Source organism: Crassostrea angulata, chromosome 10 (genome assembly GCF_025612915.1).
Source record: "Crassostrea angulata isolate pt1a10 chromosome 10, ASM2561291v2, whole genome shotgun sequence".
Classification (NCBI taxonomy): domain Eukaryota; kingdom Metazoa; phylum Mollusca; class Bivalvia; order Ostreida; family Ostreidae; genus Magallana; species Magallana angulata.
The window spans coordinates 41,505,808-41,531,687 of record NC_069120.1 but is presented as its reverse complement, the minus strand read 5'-3'; the positions used below and the strand labels follow the sequence as shown (position 1 = coordinate 41,531,687).

The 25,880-nt window shown below is 33.5% G+C and overlaps 1 protein-coding gene and 1 long non-coding RNA gene across 3 annotated transcripts in view; both read right to left on the bottom strand.

Annotated features, from left to right (window-relative positions):
* Positions 1-1,865: 1,865 nt before the first annotated feature.
* LOC128165587 (uncharacterized) lies at positions 1,866-4,911 on the bottom strand. 2 transcript variants are annotated; one of them, XR_008241068.1, is made up of 4 exons: positions 4,814-4,911; positions 2,991-3,113; positions 2,740-2,878; positions 1,866-2,473 (listed from the first exon to the last, which is right to left on the bottom strand). It is a non-coding gene; the product is annotated as an uncharacterized LOC128165587 (long non-coding RNA). The 2 variants fall into 2 exon arrangements; XR_008241069.1 differs by having other exon boundaries at positions 4,769-4,839.
* Positions 4,912-21,808: 16,897 nt separating this feature from the next.
* Positions 21,809-25,880, bottom strand: part of LOC128165582 (receptor-type tyrosine-protein phosphatase F-like) — a 78,342-nt gene continuing 74,270 nt past the window's right edge. The window contains exon 12 of the mRNA XM_052830256.1: positions 21,809-24,763. Coding sequence (XP_052686216.1) covers positions 24,405-24,763 — 359 coding nt within the window. The 3' untranslated portion in view covers positions 21,809-24,404. The remainder of the gene's footprint in view (positions 24,764-25,880) is intronic.

The following is a 25,880-nucleotide window of genomic DNA, read 5'->3' as shown; positions in this document are numbered from 1 at the left end:
ACATGCTAGTACATGTACCAGTTTAAGGAGCATCAAAAGAGGAAACTATAATTTGATATAAAAAAAATAAGTATGGTCAACTTCAACGGTATTTTGCATTAATCTGAACATAAAATATATGATATATAACAGTCTGAAATTTAATATGCTTCAATATTACATAAAAAATGCATGAACAGGGTAGAATGACACATAATCTGCAAGTTGGATTCCGATGTATGGACTCCAATTTTATAAAACTATGCATGGTCTAAACAGTTATTATGCAAGCATATGTACTAGAAGTTGTAAATCATAAAATGAACTCATTTAACAATTTTCTGCAACAGCAAATCTTGATGGATGAACAAAACCTTAGTTTAATACAGCTAGGATACTTCCAACGCTGTGAAGAACTAGGCATAAAATTAAACAATTTCTACATTGACATCAGCTGGACACCCCTTCCATAATCCACAAAATAACCTACATCAATTAAAGCTTAAAAGGTTTGACTGTAATGTGATGATTTTTTTTCAATATCATTAAAGCTAGTAAGTATTAAAGGCTGATTAATTTTGGATTATGAATTACCAGGTGTTACGATAAATACAAATAAAAGTATACCAATTTTTATTTGCAACAACTTTATATCTCAATGAACCAGAGATAAATTGGTTTGCAGTGACTTGTTTTGCGTCTAATATGTCCTTTTTTATAATCTTAAGCAATAAAAATAAACATTTAGGACTAGTTTGCTTACAAAAAAAAGGAGATGAGGTTTCCTGAAACCATGTGAAAATATCCCGCATCTAAATTAAAGTTGTTTTACAGTAAAAACTAATAATAAACAATAAATAGCTTATACATGTATATAACAGTTTAAAATTGAATATGCTATTTGAGCCTTTGGCTCAGTATGTACTTTTCGGGTAGCTAATTCATTGTATTGACCTAAAAAACAGCAATAATTGCATAATATATTACTGCTACAGACATATCTTTGTAAAACGTGCTCCCCTTTAATGTGATTTCTACGTGAGACAGTCGATTAATGAATCATTACACAACAACAATATTCTTGGAATACAATAATCTCAATGATATTTTAAACTACAAAGCACTATTGCTAATACAGTAGTAAAAAAAACCCATAGCTCTCAATAAGTTTACAGGCTACTGAGAGAAGTCTACTTTTTTTTTTTACATGTAGAGTGAATATGATTTCTTAAAGGCCGAACATTTTTACCGGGTGGTAAATCTCAGGTGAGGGCGGGGCTTAATTATTAGAGGTGAGAAAGCCTCCGGGGCTTGCAGTCTACCTGTGGTCGTTAACGCTGCTAATCGCTATACACAGGAGGCAAATTAATACACAGGAAATAAAGAATTAGTCAGAACTGGTCTTAGTTTAAATATCTTATTGTTCTAATGACCATACAAAGCGATTTTATACGAAAATGGTATGTGTCGTCCGAATTTTCTCTAAGCACACGTGTGTAAAGCACAATTGAAAAAATGCAGTAAATTAATTCTGCTATAAAAGTATAGCTCAGTACATTGTGTTTAGCACTTGACATTGTTTAAAAATTTAATTTTAACAATTATAATAGTATAAGAAAACCATACGATCAGTAAATTCGGACGACACATACCATTTCCGTATAAAATCGCTTTGTATGGTCATTAGAACAATAAGATATTTAAACTAAGACCAGTTCTGACTAATTCTTTATTTCCTGTGTATTAATTTGCCTCCTGTGTATAGCGATTAGCAGCGTTAACGACCACAGGTAGACTGCAAGCCCCGGAGGCTTTCTCACCTCTAATAATTAAGCCCCGCCCTCACCTGAGATTTACCACCCGGTAAAAATGTTCGGCCTTTAAAGTATTGAACATTATTCCACAATATAGGTATAAACAATATTGGTGAAATTAAAGAGACATATAATTAGTAAATTCATCACAATTTCTCAAAATATGCTCTGCTTTTGTACAGTAAAAGTGTACTACAAAGCAGAACTAAGAAATAAACCAATGTAAAAAAGAAGAGAAATATCACAAAGTTGTGTCATCAAATTAAGTACGAGTACACATTTTGATATGCTTAAAATGTATAAATACAATAAATAAGCAGAAATGTTTGAGTCAATTAGTAAATTAGGAACATATATTAACATATATAAATTGTGGCTTATGCCATATGAGTTAAAGGAGTAATAATCTCAACAACAACAAAAAAGTAAAATAAAAAAATAAAATAAAATGTACTATATACAAATTACGGTAATACATAATTACCTTTGATATGACATAGTTGTAAATTTGTGCATCAATAAATACCAAAGAATTTTTAAATAATTAAGAGATTTCATTGAAGGAGTCAGTACATGTACTCTGAACGTGATGGAAATTTGGCAGCTTCATGGGTGAACCAGTCAGTGGATTGCAGCAGTGAAGCCGTTTACAATATGCACAAATTTCTGACTTCAGGGATCTGTGGAAGGAAAAAATTCAGAATTATATCCGTAAAAAAAAAGTGTACACCATACAACATCAAGAAAGATAACTTCTTTGAAATCACCTAAAATAATTTTTTTTTTAGAAAAAAAAAACCAAAAAAATTCTTCGAAAAACAATCCATTTCATAATATTCTAGTTGTTTCCTTGAATGTTTAAGTATATAATTATTGACATATCATATTTTGCTGCAGGAGTTATAGTATCTGATATATCTTATATTTGGAATACGTCCATATATACCTGTTATTAAGCTCTTTGGAGATTTGTTTTAGGGACTTTTTCTGGGTTTCAGGGACAGCAAAAAAACAATATATAAAAATCACAGACACAGCACAAACAACGCTAAACATGACAAACGTCCATGAGACCCCAGTGTTTTCTGCAGAAAGAAAAATTGCAAAACCTTGTATTATCAGTCTTCAAAAAAATTGTTTCAAAATGAACAAAGAAGATCTAATTAGTCACAAAAATGTGTGTAGGGAGATACATACCAATGACATTTAGAAATGTGAGTGATACAACGAGATTGGTTCCCCAGTTGAGGACCGTGGCAAGAGAGATGGCCCTCCCTCTGACAGAGGCGGGGGAGATCTCACTTAGAATCAACCAGGACACTGTAAAAGTAAACAAATCAGAATCAACCGAGAAACTGTAAAAGTAAAATATCTGCACAATTTTATATCGATCAAATAGCCTAGAAAGCATAATTTAGAATTAGAAATGCTTCAGATATTCTAAGAATTTATTATCAAAGCACAGGTTACCTGGACCAAAACTGAATCCAAAAGCAGCCACATAAAGCATACACAAAGATTGAAATAAATTCTGAAGAGTCACCAATAAAAACAGAACAGAAATAAATTAAAGATTGCATATTTTGAAGTCATTTATTTAGAAACAGAGCAAGATAACTCTAGATTATATATTTTGGAGGGGTTTTTTTTTTGTATTGAAACCTTTTTGTATTTTGTTTGGTAAATACATAACAATGAACAACTACTGTAACATTATTATCTGTTTTATTCGGACTGATAAAATTTGATCCAGACTGGTAGAACATGCTAAATCATCAGTCCGAATGATCGATAGAATTTTCTGGTTTTCGGAAACTATGCTCACTGCTCGTTCACAAAGCGTTCACCTTGCGTTCACAGTTCCTTTAGCATTCACTTATCGTTCGGTCCGTTTTTATTTATTTTTATTCGGAACTCCAAAATGAAAGGATCGGTTTTTGCAAATTACAGCAAAATGATAAAAAGAACCCGTGCGTAAAGGTAGAAGGAAACTTATAATATACATAAAACATCATTTTAATCAGATTTAATCCGTAGAATTTGAAGTACACATTCTTGAGCAGGTCAATTTTTGTGCCTTTTTTATGACTTAATAATTGATACCATTGTTTGTTTTTGTACGTTATTCCTATTTATAAAGAAGTCATTTAATATGCATTTGAAAAAAATATGATGCGAATAAATAATAAAAATAGACGCAGTATCGTTTTCTTTAAAATCAAAAGATTCCTTCACAATGGTTTTCTCTTCGAGTCAATTTCAACTGTCACCCTCCCATACAGGCATTATTTATATAATGGTATAAATTAACAAAACGATGAAGAACATTGATGCACGCCACATTTTTACTTTACATTTAAACTTTGAATCTACCCTACCTGAGGGTGCTTTCACATAGGTTTTAGCTTTGCTGGCTGAGTAGTTTCTCAGAAGAAGATTTTTGAAGATTTGCTCTATATATTCCTATTTAAAAGTTTGACCCCCCCCCTCCCCATTGGGGCCCCACCCTTCCCCCGGGGGTCATGATCTGAGCTTTCAGCTCAGGTGGGCTAAAAACTAAACCTCCTCCAGCACTGGAAACCTATGGTTCTGATTCAGCATCCTTGCCTTTGGAGTGTATCACAATCTTAAGATGAAGACCATCTATTCAAATTTGATGAATAATGAGCCAATTATAATAAGATTTGTCTATCAAAGGGCATCTAGAAGCTTTCAAAAAAATTTTGACGAGCTCAAAAACCTTAACCTCATTCAGCATCCAAAACTAATGGCTCAGATTCAGAATTCAAGCCTTTCAAGTGCATAAGTATCATTAGAGGCACCATCCTTGCAAGTTTGGTGAAGTTAGGACCAGTAATAACTAACTTAAAGATATAATCATAAGAGGGCACCTCTCCAAAAACTTTAACTTCATTCGGCCATTTTTAGACGATTTTGATCTCCTTACATATACATTTACTTAGAATCTTACCTACCTCAGAATTAGTCAATTTGCTATTTTCTAAAGACTTTAGACCAACCTGAGTTAATGTATCAAATTTGGGTCCCATGAGTTCAACGTCATGGATGTTGTCACCAGCTCAATTGATGGCATCATGCTGCAGATGATGGCGTTACAGCGCCGAGGCAGCTGAGCAATGAAAATCATCCCAAGTGCACAAATGAGGAAAAAATCAGAGTTTTAAGTTATTTATTGCACAAAACAATGTTAATACATCAATTTTTTTTCATATATTCCTTACAAATAAAATATATACCGTACATTCTGATTACGTACGTAATTACATAATTAAAGCAATATGAGCTGCAATTTTCATGCTGAAATTTTAATTTACTAAAATGTTATTTTCTACTAAAATGACCAAAAAAATATCATGGTTTTTTAAATAATTCCTGTTAGCCTTATTTTTGTGGGAAAAGCCGTTAAGAAGCCCTAATTGAAGCAAAATTGAATTATTGTCGTCCTGTACAAAAATTGAACTGCTATATATTCCATCTTTCTTCTGACCAAAATTAATGATTTTTTTTCAAATCTTATTTATCATAGAAAATTGATTAAGTTACATGCAGACTTAGCATATAAGAAGGTTCTTGCAGCAAAATAAAATTATAGAAAATACAGCTAATATTGCTTTAAGGAAGGAGTCTTCTCGTTATCGAACATACTTCTTATAATAAGAAATTCATGAAATTTTGACACAGTCAAATGGATCATATTACCAAATGATTCTATCAGATTAATAAAATTTGGCCTTTTTCTTTTCGCATAAAGGTCAGGTCAAGGTCACGACCTTTTTCCTCAACGTAAAGGATGATGAAAAAAGTGAAGCTCTTTCTAGTTCTGTAGACATTTGTTTAAGATTTGAAAATTCTATTCTTAAATGAAATGATAGAATATCAGAATAACTATCAGCTTATACTACTCAATTGGAATAAATATTTAGATTAAAATTGATATTGCTTAGCCCGCATTTCCTCTAATTTTCTTGAATTTTGAAGAAATTTTGATTTTTTTTATGCTTCCAATAATAAAATATTTCTGATTTTTTATGTATTATGAAGACTTAATATAAAGATATGAACTGACAGAAAGGCTAATACATTGACCGTTTGATAAGAGAGAAAAACTGATTTTAGTGATTTTTTCACAAAAATCAATGTATAGAATGGGCGCGTTAAAAAGCTTTTAAAAATGTAATTTGATAGGCAAATCATATTTTAAAAACATATTCTGAAACCCAAATATCATATCATTAGTTCACATGAGTAAAAAAAATCCAACATTAATGTTATTGTTTTTAAAATTCTAAAACAGACTCATTAATCTGCAGCAATTCTGAATTGCGAAACATGTGATATTTTCCTACGCCAATATTACGCCAAAAATATAGTCCTTGTTAGATTCTAAACATTCGTTACATTTTTCTATGCCAAGCTGTATGATAGTAAATAAAGAAAGAACAAGAGGCCCATGGGCCACATCGCTCACCTGAGGAACAATAGGTATGATAAAGTCAGCTTAATGGAGTCATAATACAATCTGGACAATGTACATTAATACATGTAGATCCTGTATAAATAAAATCCATTTTTCCCCCTTGGAACTCGGATAGCCCTGATTGCTGAAAATATTTACAAGAGCAGACTTTAATCACCGCTCCTGCACATATATAGGGACTCAACGTTATGCAGGCAGGGATGACCGCACACCTACGCAACTCAACAGGTACCAACGTTAATGCAAGCAGAGATAACGCAAGCAGGGATGACCTCACACTTGCGCCAACAGCTCAACCTAACGCAGGGAGTGCCGCACACTTGCACTAGAAAGGCCAGAACAACAGCAGGGATGACCATACACTAGTGCTCCGCCGCAACCACCACCAATACAAGCAGGTATGACCGCACACTTGTATCAATGCGATACAGGGCAGAAATGACCGCACATTCTGTATCGTTGGTTAGAAAAACACGAAAATTAGAAAGAGCAGGGATGTCAACACCCTCAATCTCTCCGTACCTGTTCAAGTTTAACCCCAAACAGTCACTCGTAGCAAGGCAATAGACACTGTCCCTATATATGTGCCAGCCTAAAATAATTCATAGTATCTAAAAATTGGAAATCAAAAATAAACAAACTAATCCAGCCTAACCCCAAACTACTTATGCAGAACAACTTATATACATTGAATATTTATTATTGTATAAAAATAATCATCACATTAATTGGTTAACAGTGGATGCATTAATTAAAATAATCAAGAATCAATAAATCAAGGGCAATAACCCAAAACAGTAATACAAAATGATTCTAATGAAAAAATAGCTGCCTGCTTCAATTTTATAGTCATATCACATGTTGAGTATTGCAGTTCTCAAAAAGATCCTTTACAATTGTTTATATATGGGATATTTAGCTACATCAAACTCTGAACCTTCTTGTGAGGCCGAAGAATTGTCCTAGAGCCAAAGTCTTAACAATTAAAAAGAATCATCTTGCTGATTAGTTTCTGAGAAGAAGATTTTTAAAGATTTACTCTTTATTCCTATGTAAAACTTTAACACCCCCCCCCCCCATGTGGCCTCACCCTACCCCCAGGGGTCATGATTTTCACAACTTTGAATCTACACTACCTGAGGATACTTCCCACAAGTTTCAGCTTTCCTGGCTGTTTAGTTTCTGAGAAGAAGATTTTTAAAGATTTACTCTATATATTCCTATGTAAAACTTCGACCCCCATTGTGGCTCCAACCTAACCCCAGGGGTTATGATTTTCACAACTTTGAATCTACACTACCTGAGGATGCTTCCACACAAGTTTCAGCTTTCCTGGCTGATTAGTTTCTGAGAAGAAGATTTTTAAAGATTTATTCTATATATTCCTTTGTAAAACTTCGACCCCCCCCATTGTGGCCCCACCCTACCCCCGGGGGTCATGATTTTCACAACTTTGAATCTACACTACCTGAGGATGCTTCCACACAAGTTTCAGCTTTCCTGGCTGATTAGTTTCTGAGAAGAAGATTTTTAAAGATTTACTCTATATATTCCTATGTAAAACTTCGACCCCCCATTGTGGCCCCAACTTAACCCCAGGGGTTATGATTTTCACAACTTTGAATCTACACTACCTGAGGATGCTTCCACACAAGTTTCAGCTTTCCTGGCTGTTTAGTTTCTGAGAAGAAGATTTTTAAAGATTTACTCTAAATATTCCTATGTAAAACTTCGACCCCCCATTGTGGCCCCAACCTAACCCCAGGGGTTATGATTTTCACAACTTTGAATCTACACTACCTGAGGATGCTTCCACACAAGTTTCAGCTTTCCTGGCTGATTAGTTTCTGAGAAGAAGATTTTTAAAGATTTATTCTATATATTCCTATGTAAAACTTCGACCCCCCATTGTGGCCCCACCCTACCCCTGGGGGTCATGATTTTCACAACTTTGAATCTACACTACCTGAGGATGCTTCCACACAAGTTTCAGCTTTCCTGGCTGTTTAGTTTCTGAGAAGAAGATTTTTAAAGATTTACTCTATATATTCCTATGTAAAACTTCGACCCCCCATTGTGGCCCCAACCTAACCCCAGGGGTTATGATTTTCACAACTTTGAATCTACACTACCTGAGGATGCTTCCACACAAGTTTCAGCTTTCCTGGCTGATTAGTTTCTGAGAAGAAGATTTTTAAAGATTTATTCTATATATTCCTTTGTAAAACTTCGACCCCCCCATTGTGGCCCCACCCTACCCCCGGGGGTCATGATTTTCACAACTTTGAATCTACACTACCTGAGGATGCTTCCACACAAGTTTCAGCTTTCCTGGCTGATTAGTTTCTGAGAAAAAGATTTTTAAAGATTTACTCTATATATTCCTATGACAGACGGACAGACGGACGGACAGACGGACGACAGACAAAATGTGATCAGAATAGCTCAGTTGAGCTTTCAGCTCAGGTGAGCTAAAAATATACTATTTTAATTTCCTTCCATCTTGATTGAATGAACATTTAATCAAATTTACGTTTGACAAGTCGAAAACCAGAAAAGACTCCTTCCTTAAGGTTTCACACAAGGAATTAATTTCACTATATGTTACTATATAGCTTTAATTCAGTTAATTAATTAACTATACTCATCATATAATTCATGAAAGAGAAATTTTAGTTAAATGCTTCAAGAAAAATTTTAGATCAGAAAAATAACGCCTTAAGCGGTTTCTAAGAGAGATAATTGAGAGTAAACATACCTACCCCCAAGTACATGTTGGTTCCACATGTTGACAAACAGGCTCAGCACCATCCAGGAAGTTGCATCATGCGCATTTCAAAACATAGGTAATCACAGATTACAAAGCTCACCGAGACGAGACATCACCCTTATGCGACTTCACCTTTATGAGACCACCTTTATCATATTAAATGAAAATCATACTCTTTATCTTGGATATTCATGGATTCTGTTTTGACACAATGTCGTATATTATCTGTTAAAAAATTGTATGATAATCATATTTTCATATTTTAATCAATACAATAATATAAAATTAAATATTGCATCCAATCATATTTACAACGTATATCATATAATACAATAAAATACCATAATAAACAATGATGAGATATGATATTGTAACGTATGATATGACATTGTATTGTGTTATACGTTATTGTATTTGATCACATAATACAATATCATAATATATAAAACGATATAGTATTATATTACAATATCATATTACATAAAACATCATAACATTGAAACATATGATATTATATTGTATAATATAGTATGATATTGTATGATACTTTATCATTTTGAAACATGATATGATATTGTATCATATGATACAATATAATTTGATAAAACATTGTATCATATCAAAGGATACAATATTATGTGATAAAGTAAAATATATAATACAACATTATATTATATATATTGTATCATATGATACAATAATATATTTTACAATATCATACAATACAATTTCATGTGATGTGAAAATATATCATATTATAAACCATTATCATATTATACAATATCGTATGATACGATATTATATTACAGTATCATATTATACAATTTCATGTGATATAATTCTATATTACAGAAACTAATATCATATTATACAATATCGTATAATACAATATAATAGAATATACAATATTGTATCATAGGATACAATATCATATTTAGCAATATCTTATGTAATAGTATCATGTGATAAAATAATAAATTAATAATACAATATAATATAATACAATATTGTATCATTATATACAATACTATACATAACGATATCATGTTATAATATCATAACATTAAATATAAAAAAAATTGATACAATATCATAGATATCGTATTTTATAACTTTTTAAAATATTACATATGATATTATATTGTATCATATTAAACAATATTGTTTCATACCATACAATACTATATCATAGGAATCATGTTATATCATTTATCAACAAACACATCTATCTATCGAGCAGGTTTGAGTGAGGTAGGAGATTTCTTTAGCATCCTTGATAATGGAGATCAGGCTATGCATCTGAAGCAACCTCTGTGTTTCATTTATAATATAGTTAAATCAACTATGCAAGCTATCATCTATAAAACATGTGACCTGTTCCAAAAAAACTAAACCTCATCCAGCATCCGAAACCTATGGCTCAGATTCAGCATTCAAGCCTGTCAGGTGCATCAGTATACATAAGACGCATTTCCATGCAAGTTTGGTGAAGTTCAGACCAGTAATAACTAAGATATCATCATCAGAGGGCACTAGCAATTAAAACCTTAACCTGCTCCAGCATCCGCAACCTATGGCTCAGATTCAACATCCATGCCTGTCACGTGCATATGTATCATAAGACACACCATCCATTCAAGTTTGGTGAAGTTAGGTTCTGTAATGACTAAGATATATTTTTTTAGCGAGGCTTCCTCTGTGATTCATTCATATTATAGTTTAATCAACTATGCAAGTTTGAAATAGTACTATTATCTATTAAACATGTGACCTGTTCCAAAAAACTTAACCATATCCAGCATCTGAAACCTATGGCTCAGACTCAGCATTCAAGCCTGTCTGGTGCATCAGTATCATAAGACACACCATCCAAGCAAGTTTGGTGAAGTTACACCAGCAGTTACTTAGATATTGCTATCAAAGGGCACCTGCAATAAAAACTTTAACCTGCTCCAAAAACCTTAACCTCCTCCAGCATCTGAAATTTAGGACCCAGATTCAGCATCCAAGTCTTTCAAGTCCATTAGTAGGTCCAGATGCATCATCCATGCAAGTTTAATGAAGATAGGACAAGGAATAACATAGATACAGGACCTGCAACAAAAAATTTAACCAGGTCCGGACACTGATGCCGACGCCGGGGGTATAGCATAAGCTCCCCTTGATTTTCGTCTCGGTGAGCTAAAAATAAAATTCTCTTATAAGTTATCTTATGTTCTAATTCACCCGTTCAAACGAACATAAAATGTTTATAAACTAAAACTCAAAACACCAATATATAGGAACAGCTCGCCTGCGCGAGTGCAACAAACTTTTTCATTACATTATATACATGTACAATCAACTTTCCGTTATCCTTTATTCAACATTCTACAATATAAAAAACATATTATCAACATCAATATCATCAAAATAACAAATTGAGTGGGTGGGTGGGTAGGGGTTTGTTGCACGGTAGGCAGCGAATTCTCGAATAACTTCTACTACTTTAAGCACGTACCCAGGTTACTTTCGATACGCCTGAGTAACTTAATTTACGACCAATCAGAGATTGGATATAAATATAGCAACAACATTCAAACACGTGTTACTTGTATCATTTATATTTTTAAACTAAAACTCAAAACACCAATATATAGGAACAGCTCGCCTGCGCGAGTGCAACAGACCTCGAATATAAAGAAAGAACGAAAAATATGTACAATCTCTATTAAATACCAAGATTCTTAGTTACAGACATCTGAACATGTACATTTTCTGCAACATAACCGTCTTTTGCAGAGTCCGATTTCCAGCGACCATGTTTTTTAAAAATTCTGTCACAAACACCCATATTAGCAGCTAGCTGCGGTAGCACTCCAGCTCGCAAACTATGTAACCCAAATTTTGATTTTTCTTAACCGATTTCTTGGAGAGCTTTCTTAAAAATATCTCTTGCTGTGGAATAAGAAATGGTTTTTTCACCTTTTAAAACATATGAAGTTTTCTTTTTGCAATAACTGATGGGCCGAAATAAATACTCTTGAGACAATTCCGAAATATTTGCGATCTGGAGATATCTTCTAAGCATTCTGACTGGACAAGCAATTTCATTTCATCAGTACGTGCTATAATATCTGAACTTCCCTCTCTAAAACGATCAGTCTTACTTTTTTCTATAAAAGGAGACATGAGATCTTCATTAAAAATAATATCTGATCTTCTGATATTAAGCAATTCTGAAATTCTTAAGAAACCAGTAAACACATACAACAAATACGAATGTCTGGTAATTTACATGATTGGTTTCCGAAAACTGCACATAATTTTCTTAATATGTCAGGAGTAATAGGTAGCTTTTTATTACACGTTTTCCGTCCAATGATTCTGCTACATCCCTCTCTAACTGAGATCAGATGAACAAGGATCTGACATCCCCGCCAATCTATGAGGCCAGCTGATAGCATAAAATGCCTCGTCGACTGACCTCGAAGCTTTTCCTAGGTTTCTAATATGAGTCAAATACAAAGCTACATGGAAATCTGAAGCTGAGGCAAATGGTTCATTATGTGAGATACACCACTTACGGAAGTTATTGTAGGCATATTCATATTTCTTCCTGGTATTTGGAGCCTTCACACTCAAACAAATGTCGGGTAGCTGTTTCGCCAAGAGAGTAGATCAGAATCAAATGTGGTCAAAGATGAAGTCTATCTACCGGTCTTGAAGATATCTGAAAAACTAAAATAAGCTAGAACTGTCCTAATGGGACTAATATCCCCGCAAGGCTAATTTCAAATGGAACAAATAATTGAATTGAATAATAAAGGTTTGGAACACATTAAAAAAAATTCTAGAATTGTAAACAAAAAATTAGTTAACAAGGAAAAATTAAAATCAAAATTGTCAGAATTTCACTGTAAATACATATCTATAACAGTAATACATTTACAAATGTATGTATCCGATGATATATTTTTTAAAAAATTAATTGATATAAAGAAAAACCAACAAAATGACAATAACCCCTCCCTTTACAGTAAATGGAAATACCGGTGTTATATAGTGCCTTTTCCCCCTAGCCATCTTTCCCCCCGGAAAAATGGCTATATAGCAGTTCTTCCCCCCGGAAAAATGGCTATATAGCAGTTTTTCCCCCACGGAAAGCTGACTATATAGTGGGCTTTCCCCTTTTTTATAGCCAGATTACCCCCACGGAAAACCTACTATATAGTGGATTTTCCCCAATTTTAATTTTCCGGCCATGTTTATTGCGGACCATTCGTGACAATAATTTGCAATAACTGATATGATATTAATTTCTCACAAAAAAAGGATAATTATGGCATTTATTAATACATAGAATAAAATTTTACACGGATTTCGGATTACCTCGAATCTTTTTCAACTAATCAATGCTTATCTACAATTTCGACTTCGACGTTATGAACACGTGAGGATATATTTGACTGAAAATACGCCGGTTTATACATGGTTTTTCAACCCCAAATATGAACTAAGGCATGCGCCTTTATAACATGCATGGGTCATCATCGTTTATTTCACCTGTTTTCACCCCTTTTTGGAACACCTTATACACGGATTTCGGAATACCTCGAATCTTTTTCATCTAATCGATGCTTATCTACAGTTTTGACTTCGACGTTATGAACACGTGAGAACACATTTGAGTGAAAATACGCCGGTTTGGAAATTTAATTTTCCAATGTATTACCATCAATGTATAAGCTTCTCCCAGGGAACTAACTGACCAATCTTGACTTAATTTTGTAGAGGAACGGAAGAAAACGTGGAAATGTATTACTCCCTTCGTCCAAAAGGCTATAAATTTTAAATTAATACCGTTAGAATTGACGATCGATCTTAAAAACAATTATATATTTCTTCTTCTAAATATCAAACGGGAGACAGGATGCAATGATATGATGAGAAACTGAAATGTTTTAGTTTTACTTTGATTGATGGGGTTCTAAATCATGGGTAAGGGGTATTTTAACTATGTATTAAAAGCAAGTGTAAAGTTAGTGTTTACCACTACGTTTTAAAGTTACGCATATTCACATTTTTAAGCACATTTCTACGAAACGCGAGATATTAAGATGTAAACATTTTAAAAAACAATGAAATGTCTTCACAACCAGAACAATGTCGGTATCTTTGCCGGTTATTTTAGAGAATGTGAAATAGAACCTGATATAACTTTATGTTTATATTGTCACTCACTATTTGCTAATTTTTCCACTTTTAAGTTTGCAACGTGATTTATAAATACACATTTAAACAAGGGGAATTAAAAAAAAACCCAAAAAACAACCAACACATATATTGTGATTAGCTGACTTTTTTAAAATATAAGCGTGTTCTTCTAATCAACTAACAAATAAAAAAAGTCGTAATGATTTTTACACGCGTACCTTTTTAAAAAATATTTTTCCTAAATAAAAAAAAAAGCAGCAGAATTAAACGTACTTTTCAATCATTTTGATAAAGAAATATATGAGTGATTGTGTATTTTTAAATGATGTTTTTACTTTTAAATGACCGTAAAAATATGTTCATGTGGTCATCTATAGTTTTTGAGATATGGGGCCCTAAAAACACATATTCTTTATAATTGGATTTCAAACATCGGGCTCGAAAACAACAAAGGCTCCTACCCTGCATGGGGGCTTAAATTTTCGGTGTCATCTACTAGTGGTATACCACTATCATTGTGAAAATATGGTAATTGGTCATCTCTAGAATTTGAGATTCGGGTCCCCACTTATAGAACACTATTCAATCATTATAATGGGGTTTTAAACATCGGGCCCTGAAACATCAAGGTCCCCTACCCTGAGGGCTGAAATTTTCAGAGTCATCTTCAAGTGGTAAACCACTGCCACAATAAAAATATGGTGATATGGTCATCTCTAGTTTATGAGACATTGGACCCTAAAGAATATGCACTATTATCATTATAATAGGATTTTAAAAATCGGGCTCTGAAACATCAGAAACAAAATTTCTCTAAAACAGAGGTTTAGCCTGGATGAAATTTTCACAGACAAACAGTCTGATAGATTTATCAAGAAATTCTTAAAACATTCTCGTTTAATACAATTTCAGAACACAGAACTATGCATATAAGTATATAACTTTTCAATAAATTACCTAAATTAAGTTCTATGTGTAATTCCATTACACACATGTTCAACTTTCAGCATTGTCTATAAAAATAATAAATCGGCAAAACGAAACTTAACCTTTACAGATGAATGCAGATATACATGTATGCAACCTGGGAATGTAGAAACATTGATTTTAATCCTTACTGGATTTCCATAAATATTTTTATAAAATCTGAACCAAAAACGTGAGGGAGAAACCCTACTATGGGGGAAAAGCTACTATATAGTAGCTTTTCCCCCCGGGGGGAAAGGCTACTATATAGTAGGTTTTCCGGGGGGGAAAGCTACTATGGGGGAAAAACTGCTATACAACACCGGTAGCCAAGCAATGTTCTTCTGTTGATAAAACTTCCAATATATTTCTAATAAGAGTCTTGACAGATGCAATTAGTTGTTTCAAATTTTCCTCACTTTCTCCTATGGCACAATGGAACTTCATATCAGAAAATTGATCCTATAGGTCTATGATTTTCTTTGATGAGCTTGTTAACATTAATAAACTCCCAAAACGTTACCATAATTACCATACTATGTAAAAATATGTAAAAAAGAAAAATTAATATTACAAACAATTTTAAAATTGCCAAAACACTACAATCATATCAGTAATTTTGAATTTCATTTAAATTAATGCCCAATAGGGTCATTTCATCAATTTACTTGACAAATAAATTTAAACAACCTCTAAAAATAGTTTATCTTCTTTATCTATAATGATATTATTTATTTCCTTATAATGATAGAACTTTTGGTTTACACCTGAAACAGTTTTAAAATAGCCCCAAAACCATCACCCATTTTACAGATTATCAATTTTCCCTAAACACACGCTCCATCTGAACCATGGCTCAGATTATGGCTCCCTTAGGACAAATGAATTCAGCCACACTTGTCTTTGATGTTCTTATTAGCTCCTAAGAATTTATCTGATTGACAAACAAAACTTTGCATTGTCAGTTGATAGAATACTTATAAAAATATTTTTTTTATTAATTAAGACAAAAAGACAAAAAATCTCCATCTGGATGTACATAGGTATTTATATAAATATATTTTAGAGTGTTTTAATACTATTAATTAATTAATAAAGTCTGTAAGGATTACCTCCCTTACTTTTCAACATTAGTGTACAATATATAGAATAAGAAACTGAAAACTTTCATAAAATCATTAAATCTTATCTGATCTTAAAAAAATTGCAGGTGCACATCTTTAGATGGTGTTCAACATATGTACAAATTATCAAACTGTTCCATGCAGTAATAAAAAATTCTATAGGGGGGACAAAGTTGCATCTACAGACAGACGGACAGACAGACAGGGTGAAACCAATATACGCCCCTAAACTTCGTTTGCGGGGGTATAAAAATGACGTTTGATGACCGTGCTTGTACAGTTACAAGCCTTGTCACTCGCCGTGCTTAACACATAAGCCTTTTATACATGACCTTGCCCTTTCTCATAGGCCTTGTCAAAATATGCATGAGCATAACCGTGCCGGCAACTATGCCATGTCAAAATTAATATATTCATAAGCGTGCTTTATTCAAGGCCTTGTTAATTATAAGGTACATGCATGACCGCGCCTTATAAGAAGGCCTTGTCATAAGTAATAAACATGACTTAGCCCTGTCAAAATCAATATATACATACCCGGTATATATACACAACCGTGCAAAATGCATAAAAGCATTCTCTCGTATACAAATAACCAAACTCTAGTCTCCAGTCTAACAGCATAATCTCACTGCTAACACTCTGGATTTGAATTACTCTGAACCAAAAAGAGATTTTAAATTCAGACCATGTTCAAAAATATCTTGATTTGGTGCAAACTCCAGAACATCAACAACATATTCTCTGAAAATCATATTTTAATCAAACAGCAGAGTCCAAAATGGACTTGAAGGCCACTTTTGGACAATTAACGTGCCGTGTGCTTTACATGCTTGCATGAATCTGATCATTTTGCATATCAAACTTATAGGAGGAACCAACCAATTGTTCTCATCATGCCAGTTTTGAGAAAAAGCGTCAACTCCCTCGGTTTTTGGAAACCAAAACAAAGAATTAAATCTTGGTAACTTGGTATTATAAACATTAGCAAATCTGTTAACAGTATGAGGTCCCCAGAAGGAATCTATAAACTGAAGAAACTCAATACTTGTTTGCCAATCCTCATAATTAATGATGTTTGATACGTAATCAGCTTTTGTATTCAAATTTCTACTATAGTAGGTATTCAAACAATTTTTAAATTAATTGAACACTCAGCACATTTAGCGAAAATACCGTACCAAATGCTAATGATTGTAAATGTGATTTTGTACTACCTTTCTGCACACTTTGTACACAATTTTGGTTATCTGTTTGCTATAAAACGTTCTTACCAATGAAGTTACCTGAAAAAGAGTCTAACGCTTATTGTATAGCTTTAAGCTCTCTCCATGTAGAACTCATAACCGTTTCACTTTCTGTCCATCTTTTGTGGAAAACATTTTCATTCAATACTATAAGCCGCAGCAGCGACATTACTTGCATCAGAATATACTAGAACATGAGAAAAATAATCTTGACCCATACACTTAAGGTTAAGTTTTCGTAGATTTTCTTGCCAAAATAACAACTCCTTTTTAACCGCTTCTGGAAAAGATAATAACAAACGATCCAAACAAATTCTATTCTCAATGGCTCAAACTTGTCATTAAACTGGCAACATTTCCCACAACTGGGTACAAAGAAATGATTTTGCCAGCTGCTCTGGCCAATTCCCTTGCTGTAAAAAGAGAAAATCTATCAATTAAAAACTTAATTGAAACAACTGCATCTTGAACTCTTCTGGGTGGTATGCTTAAAGAGAAAGATGTCGAGTTCCAAGTTAAACCGAGCCACTCTAAGCACTGTACGGGCTGTAATACAGATTTTTCAAAATTTATCAAACCCGCTTTTACTAAAGTATCTTTGACATGATCAGAATTCTGCAAACATTTCTGAAAATCTGAATCAAAACCTAAACCATCATTCAAATATAAAACTATGTCAATTCCACTATTTCTCCAGTATTTGACAAGAGGTCTTAAACATTTTGTGAAAATGTAAGGAGCCGAAGTCGAAGTCAGGCCGAATGGAATGAAACAATAAAATTTGTTATTCGAGGAAAAGGAGATATATGTCAATTGCTGTCTACAAATTTCTATGTGGCGATATCCTGATTTAAGATCGAACTTGTACAAATAACAATCTTTTTTGAAAAAATCTACAGCAATGTTCAAGTCTTCAAATTTGATCCTTCTTTTATGAACATAGTTATTTGATTGACTCAGATCTAAAATCAACCTCTTTTTACCAGAACCTTTGTTAACAGCGACACTCAGCGGACAGACAACATACGGCTGGAATGGGACTTCTTGAATGCATCTGATCTCTAATAACTCTGAAACAGACTTGTCTACAAATTCAATATTATCTTTTGCAGATTTATTATTTTTGAAATACATGGAAGATGGAATACTTTCAAAAGGAACAACATAACCTTCTCTTATTGTATCTAATACAAATTGGTATGCACCAATAGATTCCCAAATTTTGATATGTTTATACAAATTGCCTTTAACTCCTTTACCCACATTAACTGGTGTTTTATCAAAATATGCAATTTGATTTAAGAATAACTCAATTTGTTTGTACAAGAGTGAATAAGAACACGGAGATACGTACTGTTCATGTGTATATTTACTGCTTCATGTTTGATTTGTTTGCGTTTGAGGTGGACATTCTAGGCGGGGCTGGGCAGGATGATTTCCAGTGACCGTACTGGCGACAGTTGAAGGACATGTCGAAGGCCGAAGGCTCCTTACACTGTTTAAAGTTGAAAGTGCGAAAAGAATGAGAAGGAGCAGACAACACCTTGCTATTAGAGTTGGATATTGTGGTAGCTGGTTTTTGGTAACTAAGGTTGTGCACGGCGCTTTGATTGTCCATAGGGCGTGGGTCTCCGCCTGGCGCATGCGTTTTTTATCTTCAGAATCTGACGCAAGGTCATTGCTCTCGTACTCTCTGACCGTTGTCCAACCTGCGGGGGATTTATCTGCTATTCTGATTAACTTGTTCCTTTTATTCAGCTTATTAATCAGCCCCGTCACCAATGGGGTCAGACTCACGTTTCTGTACCTCTGCTAAATCACTCAATAGTTACACTGAATCTTATTTCCTTCATGTTTAAATTTACTGACACTTCTCTCTTGATAGACTTAGTAATATAATCAATATCTTTTCCTCTTTGAAACTCTCAAGCTTTGATTCCAAGTATGTCCGAAACAAGTTAAATGTGTCTGTGAGGTCTGACCGTTCAGGAATTTTGTCCGTAGATTGCCCAGATACTTCAGGTTGTGGTCTAGTTTCAATTGCAGGTTCTTCCAATAAATTGTCTTCGTCTATTTCTCTGTACGAAGCGAGGAAATCAGTCTTGGACTGTCGAGACATCTCAGGAGTCTGTTGCACGATAGGCAGCGAATTCTCGAATAACTTCTACTACTTTAAGCATGTACCCAGGTTACTTTCGATACGCCTGAGTAACTTAATTTATGACCATTCAAAAATTGGATATAAATATAACAACAACATTCCAACACCTGTTACTTGTATCATTTGTGAATATTTAAATCTCTGTACACTATTTTTTCAGCATGATTCGGCTGTTCCAATGGCTCTTCCGTTAATTGCACAATACTCGTTGACAAAGTCAGAGATTTAAAAAAAAATCATGTTTTCGGAAAGAGAATAAATGTTAAAAAATATTAATATAATTTCAAAGTTTATTTTAGTGAAACTTTACCTTAAATAAAACAGTTTGATTTATCTCAGAAATGACGTACTAAATTGTATTGCGCAAGGTCACAATAACCGCATAACACAACGTTGCATCATCGTTTTTAATCTTTGACAATATATAGTCATATAAGAGACTGTCTCAAAAGCTTCATAATATAAATTAAACTGTATGAGATAAATAGAACATCTATACACAATTGTGTAATTTTATATTTGCTTTATCCAACTCGTTGAAAATGTTATATTCGCTCGGCAAGCCTCGCGAATATATGCACCATTTCAATTCGCTGGATAAAGCAAATAAATATAAAATAACACAATATAGATATTCTCTCTCTCTCTCTTTCTCTCTCTCTCTCTCTCTCTCTCTCTGTGTGTGTGTGTAGAAAAAATATTCCTCCACGATATTTAATGCATGTTCATTCATTACATGTGTATTACTATTTTCTCATTTTTTTAAATAAATGTGACCATATTAAGGTATTTTTAGTCTTCTTGCACGTAAAAATAAAGTTCATATGAGAATAAAATAAAAAGGATATGTTTCCAGAAAGTAATTTCTGATACGATTAACCGGTTAATCAGTCTAAACGTCATGCGATTAACCGATTAGCAATTTTATAACCGATTGTCATCCCTAATTTGTAGCATTACTAATGAAGATTGGTATTATGGATTCGTTCAAAAAACTAGGAAAATGCCCTGGAGGAAAGCATTATTCTGTGTATAAAATTTCAACGCCGTACAATTTTTACTTTTTCTTTTATGTTATTTCTTTTAACATACTCCTTCATTTTATCATAACGTCAGATAAGCACAATGGCAAGGCTCCCCTACCGTACAATGAGAAAATCGTTTAAAAAATAAAATCTTCCTTAAAAAATCTAAATATTTTTATCTGAAATTTTTTTTATAAAAAGTGTAAATACACTGTATTATACTAGAATGCGCAAAAACATGAACAATGAAACCTAAAGTCGTCCTTAAATGAAAATGCAAAAATTAAAGGAAAAAATTAAGTTTTTTTTTCTAAAATAAGAATTCATCATTGTATGATGGGTCCATATAAGCATCCATAGCAGGATTATTCCATAAACCTGAAATGTGATCTGATTTCCAAAATATGATGCAGGTATTTGTACTGTTAATTCCAATTCCATTTCACACTGCCAAATATGAAAACCTCAGTTTTAAAGCAATATGGGCTGTATTTTCTAGAATTTTATTTTGCTACAAAAACCTGCTAGTATGCTAAGTCTGTATGTCACTTAAACTTTTATGATAAATTGAAAAATTCATTAATTTTTGTCAGAAGAAAGATTTATCTTCTAAGGAATATATACATGTAAACACAACCAGTACGCTCTGCATGTTTTCATCGCATCGCCAGAATGAACTCCTTGATAGTTAACGTAATTTGCAGTTTCATAAACTACACAAAGCAAATTGAAAGTTTGAAGGGGGCTAAACTTATCAAAAATCTTGACAAACAAGAAAAAAGGTACATGAAAGCACTAGCAAATCTTCGAAAATAGGTCACTGAAGCGTTGAAGCGAGGGGCTGTGTCAAAAATAGTTCTGACCGGAAGTATTTGATAAGGCATCACCCGTTTGATATAGCAAAGGTTTATCACACGGGTAATATACAGTACACGTATGAGATAAATATATATATATATATATATATATATATATATATATATATATATATATATATATATATATATATATATATATTGCATTGTCACTATCATCATATTAGTCAGCTCTTTCGTTTCAGGTTTTGTTCAAAAATAATATCTGATCTATAACGACGGATGGTAATCGGCTTCGAAGTTTGTTATTATAACAATGATGCCTGTCATAGGAAATATCCTTTCAGATGCCATTGATGAACCTGGTATTGATAAACATTTTCTGGCTAGACCAACGAAATTTGGAAATGAGTCTTTATTTTAAGACCACTATTCGAGGGGATCAAGTTTTGCATTTCTTTTAATTTAAATTTTTCGACACTTCACTTATCGATTCGTTCAGCTTGTCTTGAAACGCTGTTAGAAAGTCCTGCGATTGTTCAGCTTTACAATTTTTTGAGGGGGCATGGAGGTTGTTCTTCGCTGATGGTCTCGAGTCCTGTGCGTTTAATTAATGGTAAATTATCCAGAAGAAATGGAATGTAATTTTAAAACTTTCTGTATACATCTTATGCCCCTTTTACACATAGTATTATGTGGTCTATACAAAGTAGACTTGTAAGATTTTGAGAATTCGAGAATGAATCATCTACATTTCTAGCATTATCATGTACAAAAGCAATGACTTTCCCATCAAAAGGGCGACAGAAAGAATATGTATAGTACCGAATAGCGACTTCATAATCATTCACGCATGATTTAAAAAGCTGCATGTGGACAGTAAGGACAATTCGAGGTGTTAGAACAGTAAATAGCACCTTTAACTCCGGTACACTTCCCTTTAATTATGCTAGGAGGAAACCAATTATCCAAAAATTAAAGCTCTAAGCGATGTTTGAAAATGTTAAATTATGAACGTTTATAGTTCTTGGTGTTAAATTTTTATACAACTTTTGTAATCCGATTAATCGATTACAAAATTTGTAACCGGTTACCATCGTTCCGACCGATTAATCGGTAAACCTGTTAGCAATTGGCCAATTGCCATCACTACTACAAATATATAGCAAAATTTGGTGCATTTTCATATTTCGGAATGGCCCCCACAAAAAAACAGACGGTAGAATTTAGTATCTTTTATTTATAAGGTAGAAAATGATATTACTAATCATATATAACAATTTGAGAAAAAAACTTTTGTAATATTTTTTTGATATGCTTCAAAGTGTGGAAAATTACAGTTTCCTATATATTCCTATATTAAATGTACCCCTATTTTGAGATGGTCCCTAAAAAGAACCAGACAGTCGATTTCGTGAAACTTCGCAGATAAACTAGAAATGGTCTAAATGCAAGTTATTGATCGCTCGGTCAGCTGTCGATCTCGTAAACATGGTTAAGAATGCAGATCAATTACAATACCCCATTTAAATTCATAATGCATAGCTGTATCTTTAAGTCTTATACTAGTTTCACAAATTCTTATCAGTTAATGAAATAATTTTGCCTTCATATCTATCGCTGTCGTCCGACTTTCACTTTTGTTTAAATTTACGTCTGCTTTGTATAAAAACCGAAACCGGAACCGAAAAATTCGCCCATCGCAAAACAACATAATTTATTTTCTTAACAGTGGCCGCATGCAAACAACAACAACATATTTTGAGAATAAAATTCTTTCGTTATTTTGATTAATATGTTAAAATTTTACCGTGTTGTTTGCATGCGGCCATATCAAATTCTTGTTGGGAATGTGACCATTTCATAGGAAATACGCGATATCCGGAAAATTACTCAGATCAAAAGAGGGATAACTCTACTAAAAAAAACATCGGTGACAACTTTGCGACTATATATTGAAAAATAAACATCCCATCAACAAAAAAATCAAATCATGTCAATGATTGAGCTTGTTTGAAAATTTTAAAAAATAAACATCCCATCAACAAAAAAATCAAATCATGTCAATGATTGAGCTTGTTCGAAAATTTTAAAAAATATTGGACAGATAATATATGCTTACTGCCCCTTGTTCTTTGGTCGCAAGTCATACGTGTTTTTTTTTTTTTTGTAAAACACAGCCCTGAATCTACTGTCTTGTTTATTATTTTTGTATTTTATTAATTATACTAGCTATATCATATTGTGCTTATTCAGCAGTTTTAAGACGGTGCATTGTTATTAATGTCGTAAATATTTGCTGCTGAAGAGAGACCATGCGTTTTTCCCTTTTGGTAATGGAATAATGGAAGAATCAATTTATTTAGGTGTGTTAAGGTTATTTTTTGTATCGTCCTTGAACCTATTCTATTGATACCTGAAATATTATCACTATTAATGTTTAACCATTTTTAAAATGTCTTATCTTTGTTTTTATTATAACACATGTATGACTATTCCGTTGGAAGTCACGGTAATTTTATTATTAATGTGTTTATTCCTTAGCAGAACTCGGTAGCATCGCCTGCAATAGTTTGTCTCTACTTTCCATTTTGGTTAGGTAAATCCTGTGTGCGCATGTCAGTTGTTAGAGTCTATATATACCGTTGCTATCGACGCGCTGGTTTTCAGTTTGACTTTGCAGAATGCCAGCTACGGTTGAAGATAGAAATAGTTAATCCTAGCTTATCGACTGTAAAGCTCATTTTTGTGAATTTCAAGTGCCAAACAAATCATGTATATTAATAGATTTTTAAACGTGTACAGGGTACTAAAAAATCATACCGTTCGAGTCTTTTATCAACATTTTAGAAAACAGACAGGGTATGACAAAGAAAATACCAAAGTCCTCGGTGATGGCCTGGATGATGCGCGTTGCGGCCCCCTCCCCTTTCTCGGAGAGGGCAGAGACCTTGATGGTGTACACTGTGTTGGGGGTCAGGTCCTGGAGCTGGTATCTGGTCTGAGTTCCGGGGACCACCGCCTTGTTTTCCTGCTTTAGGTAGGTGTCGTTGTAGTACACCCAGTACTCCTTGACGGGATTCCTGGTCTGACTAGGCGGCTCCCTGGAGACGTTGATCGTGTTTGGTCCGGTCACCTCGAGCTTAATGTTACGAGGTTGAGACGGAACTGAAATATAAATCCAACAATTGAAATACTCTGTGTGTGACTTTTTTTTTAGTTTGCTTTATCAGTTTATTTTATTTTCAATCGTCTATGTACGTATGTTCTTCCATCTGAAAAACAAGAGGCCCAGGAACCACATCGCTCACCTGAGCAACAATTGTCTTAATTCTGATCAAATTAACATAACAGTATCAAAATCAAAATATCTTGACAACATAGTATAGTAGACCTTGCTAAAAAAAATAAATTAAATCTGCTAATTTTTATCCACATATTTCTTTGGTAAATACCAAGCCTATTTTGTTGTTGTATCTGTAAGAAGATTTTTCTCTATTCCTATATACTCCCCCCCCCCTACCCCACCCACTTTTCTCTAGAGAATCATGGTTTCATCAAACTTTAATCTGCACAACCTGTGCTTTCACACAAACTACTGCTTTTTGGACTGAAAACTTTGCCAGAATATTTTTAAAGATATTCTCTATATATTCCTATGTAAAAATGCATCCCGCCTTTGCAGCCCCGTCCTACCCCCAGGGACTATGATTTAGCAAACTTGAATTTACACTACCTGAGGATGCCTCCACAGAAGTTTAAGTTTTTCTGGCCAAATAGTTTTAAAAAAGAAGATTTTCAAAAATTTGCTCTATATATTCCTATGCAATAACTGACCCCCACTGTAGCCTCACCCTATCCCTGGGGACCATGATTTAAACAAACTTAAATCATATCACCTGAGGATGCTTCCACTCAAATTTGAGCTTTCCTGGCCTAATAGTTTTTGTTGGAAGAAGATTTATAAAAATTTGCTCTATATTCCTATGTAAAAATCCATTTCCCCATTGTGACCCGAACCCCAGGGGCCATGATTTGAACAAACTTGAATCTAAACTATCTGAGGATGCATCCACTCAAATTTGAGCTTTCCTGGCCTAATAGTTTTTGAGAAGAAGATTTTAAAGATTTTATCTATATATTCCTATGTAAAAATACTTTCCCCCCATTGTGTCCCCTCCCTACCACTGGGGACCATGATTTGAAGAAACTTATATCTATACTACCTAAGGATGCCTCCACGCCAATTTGAGCTTTCCTGGCCTAACAGTTTTTTGAAAGAAGA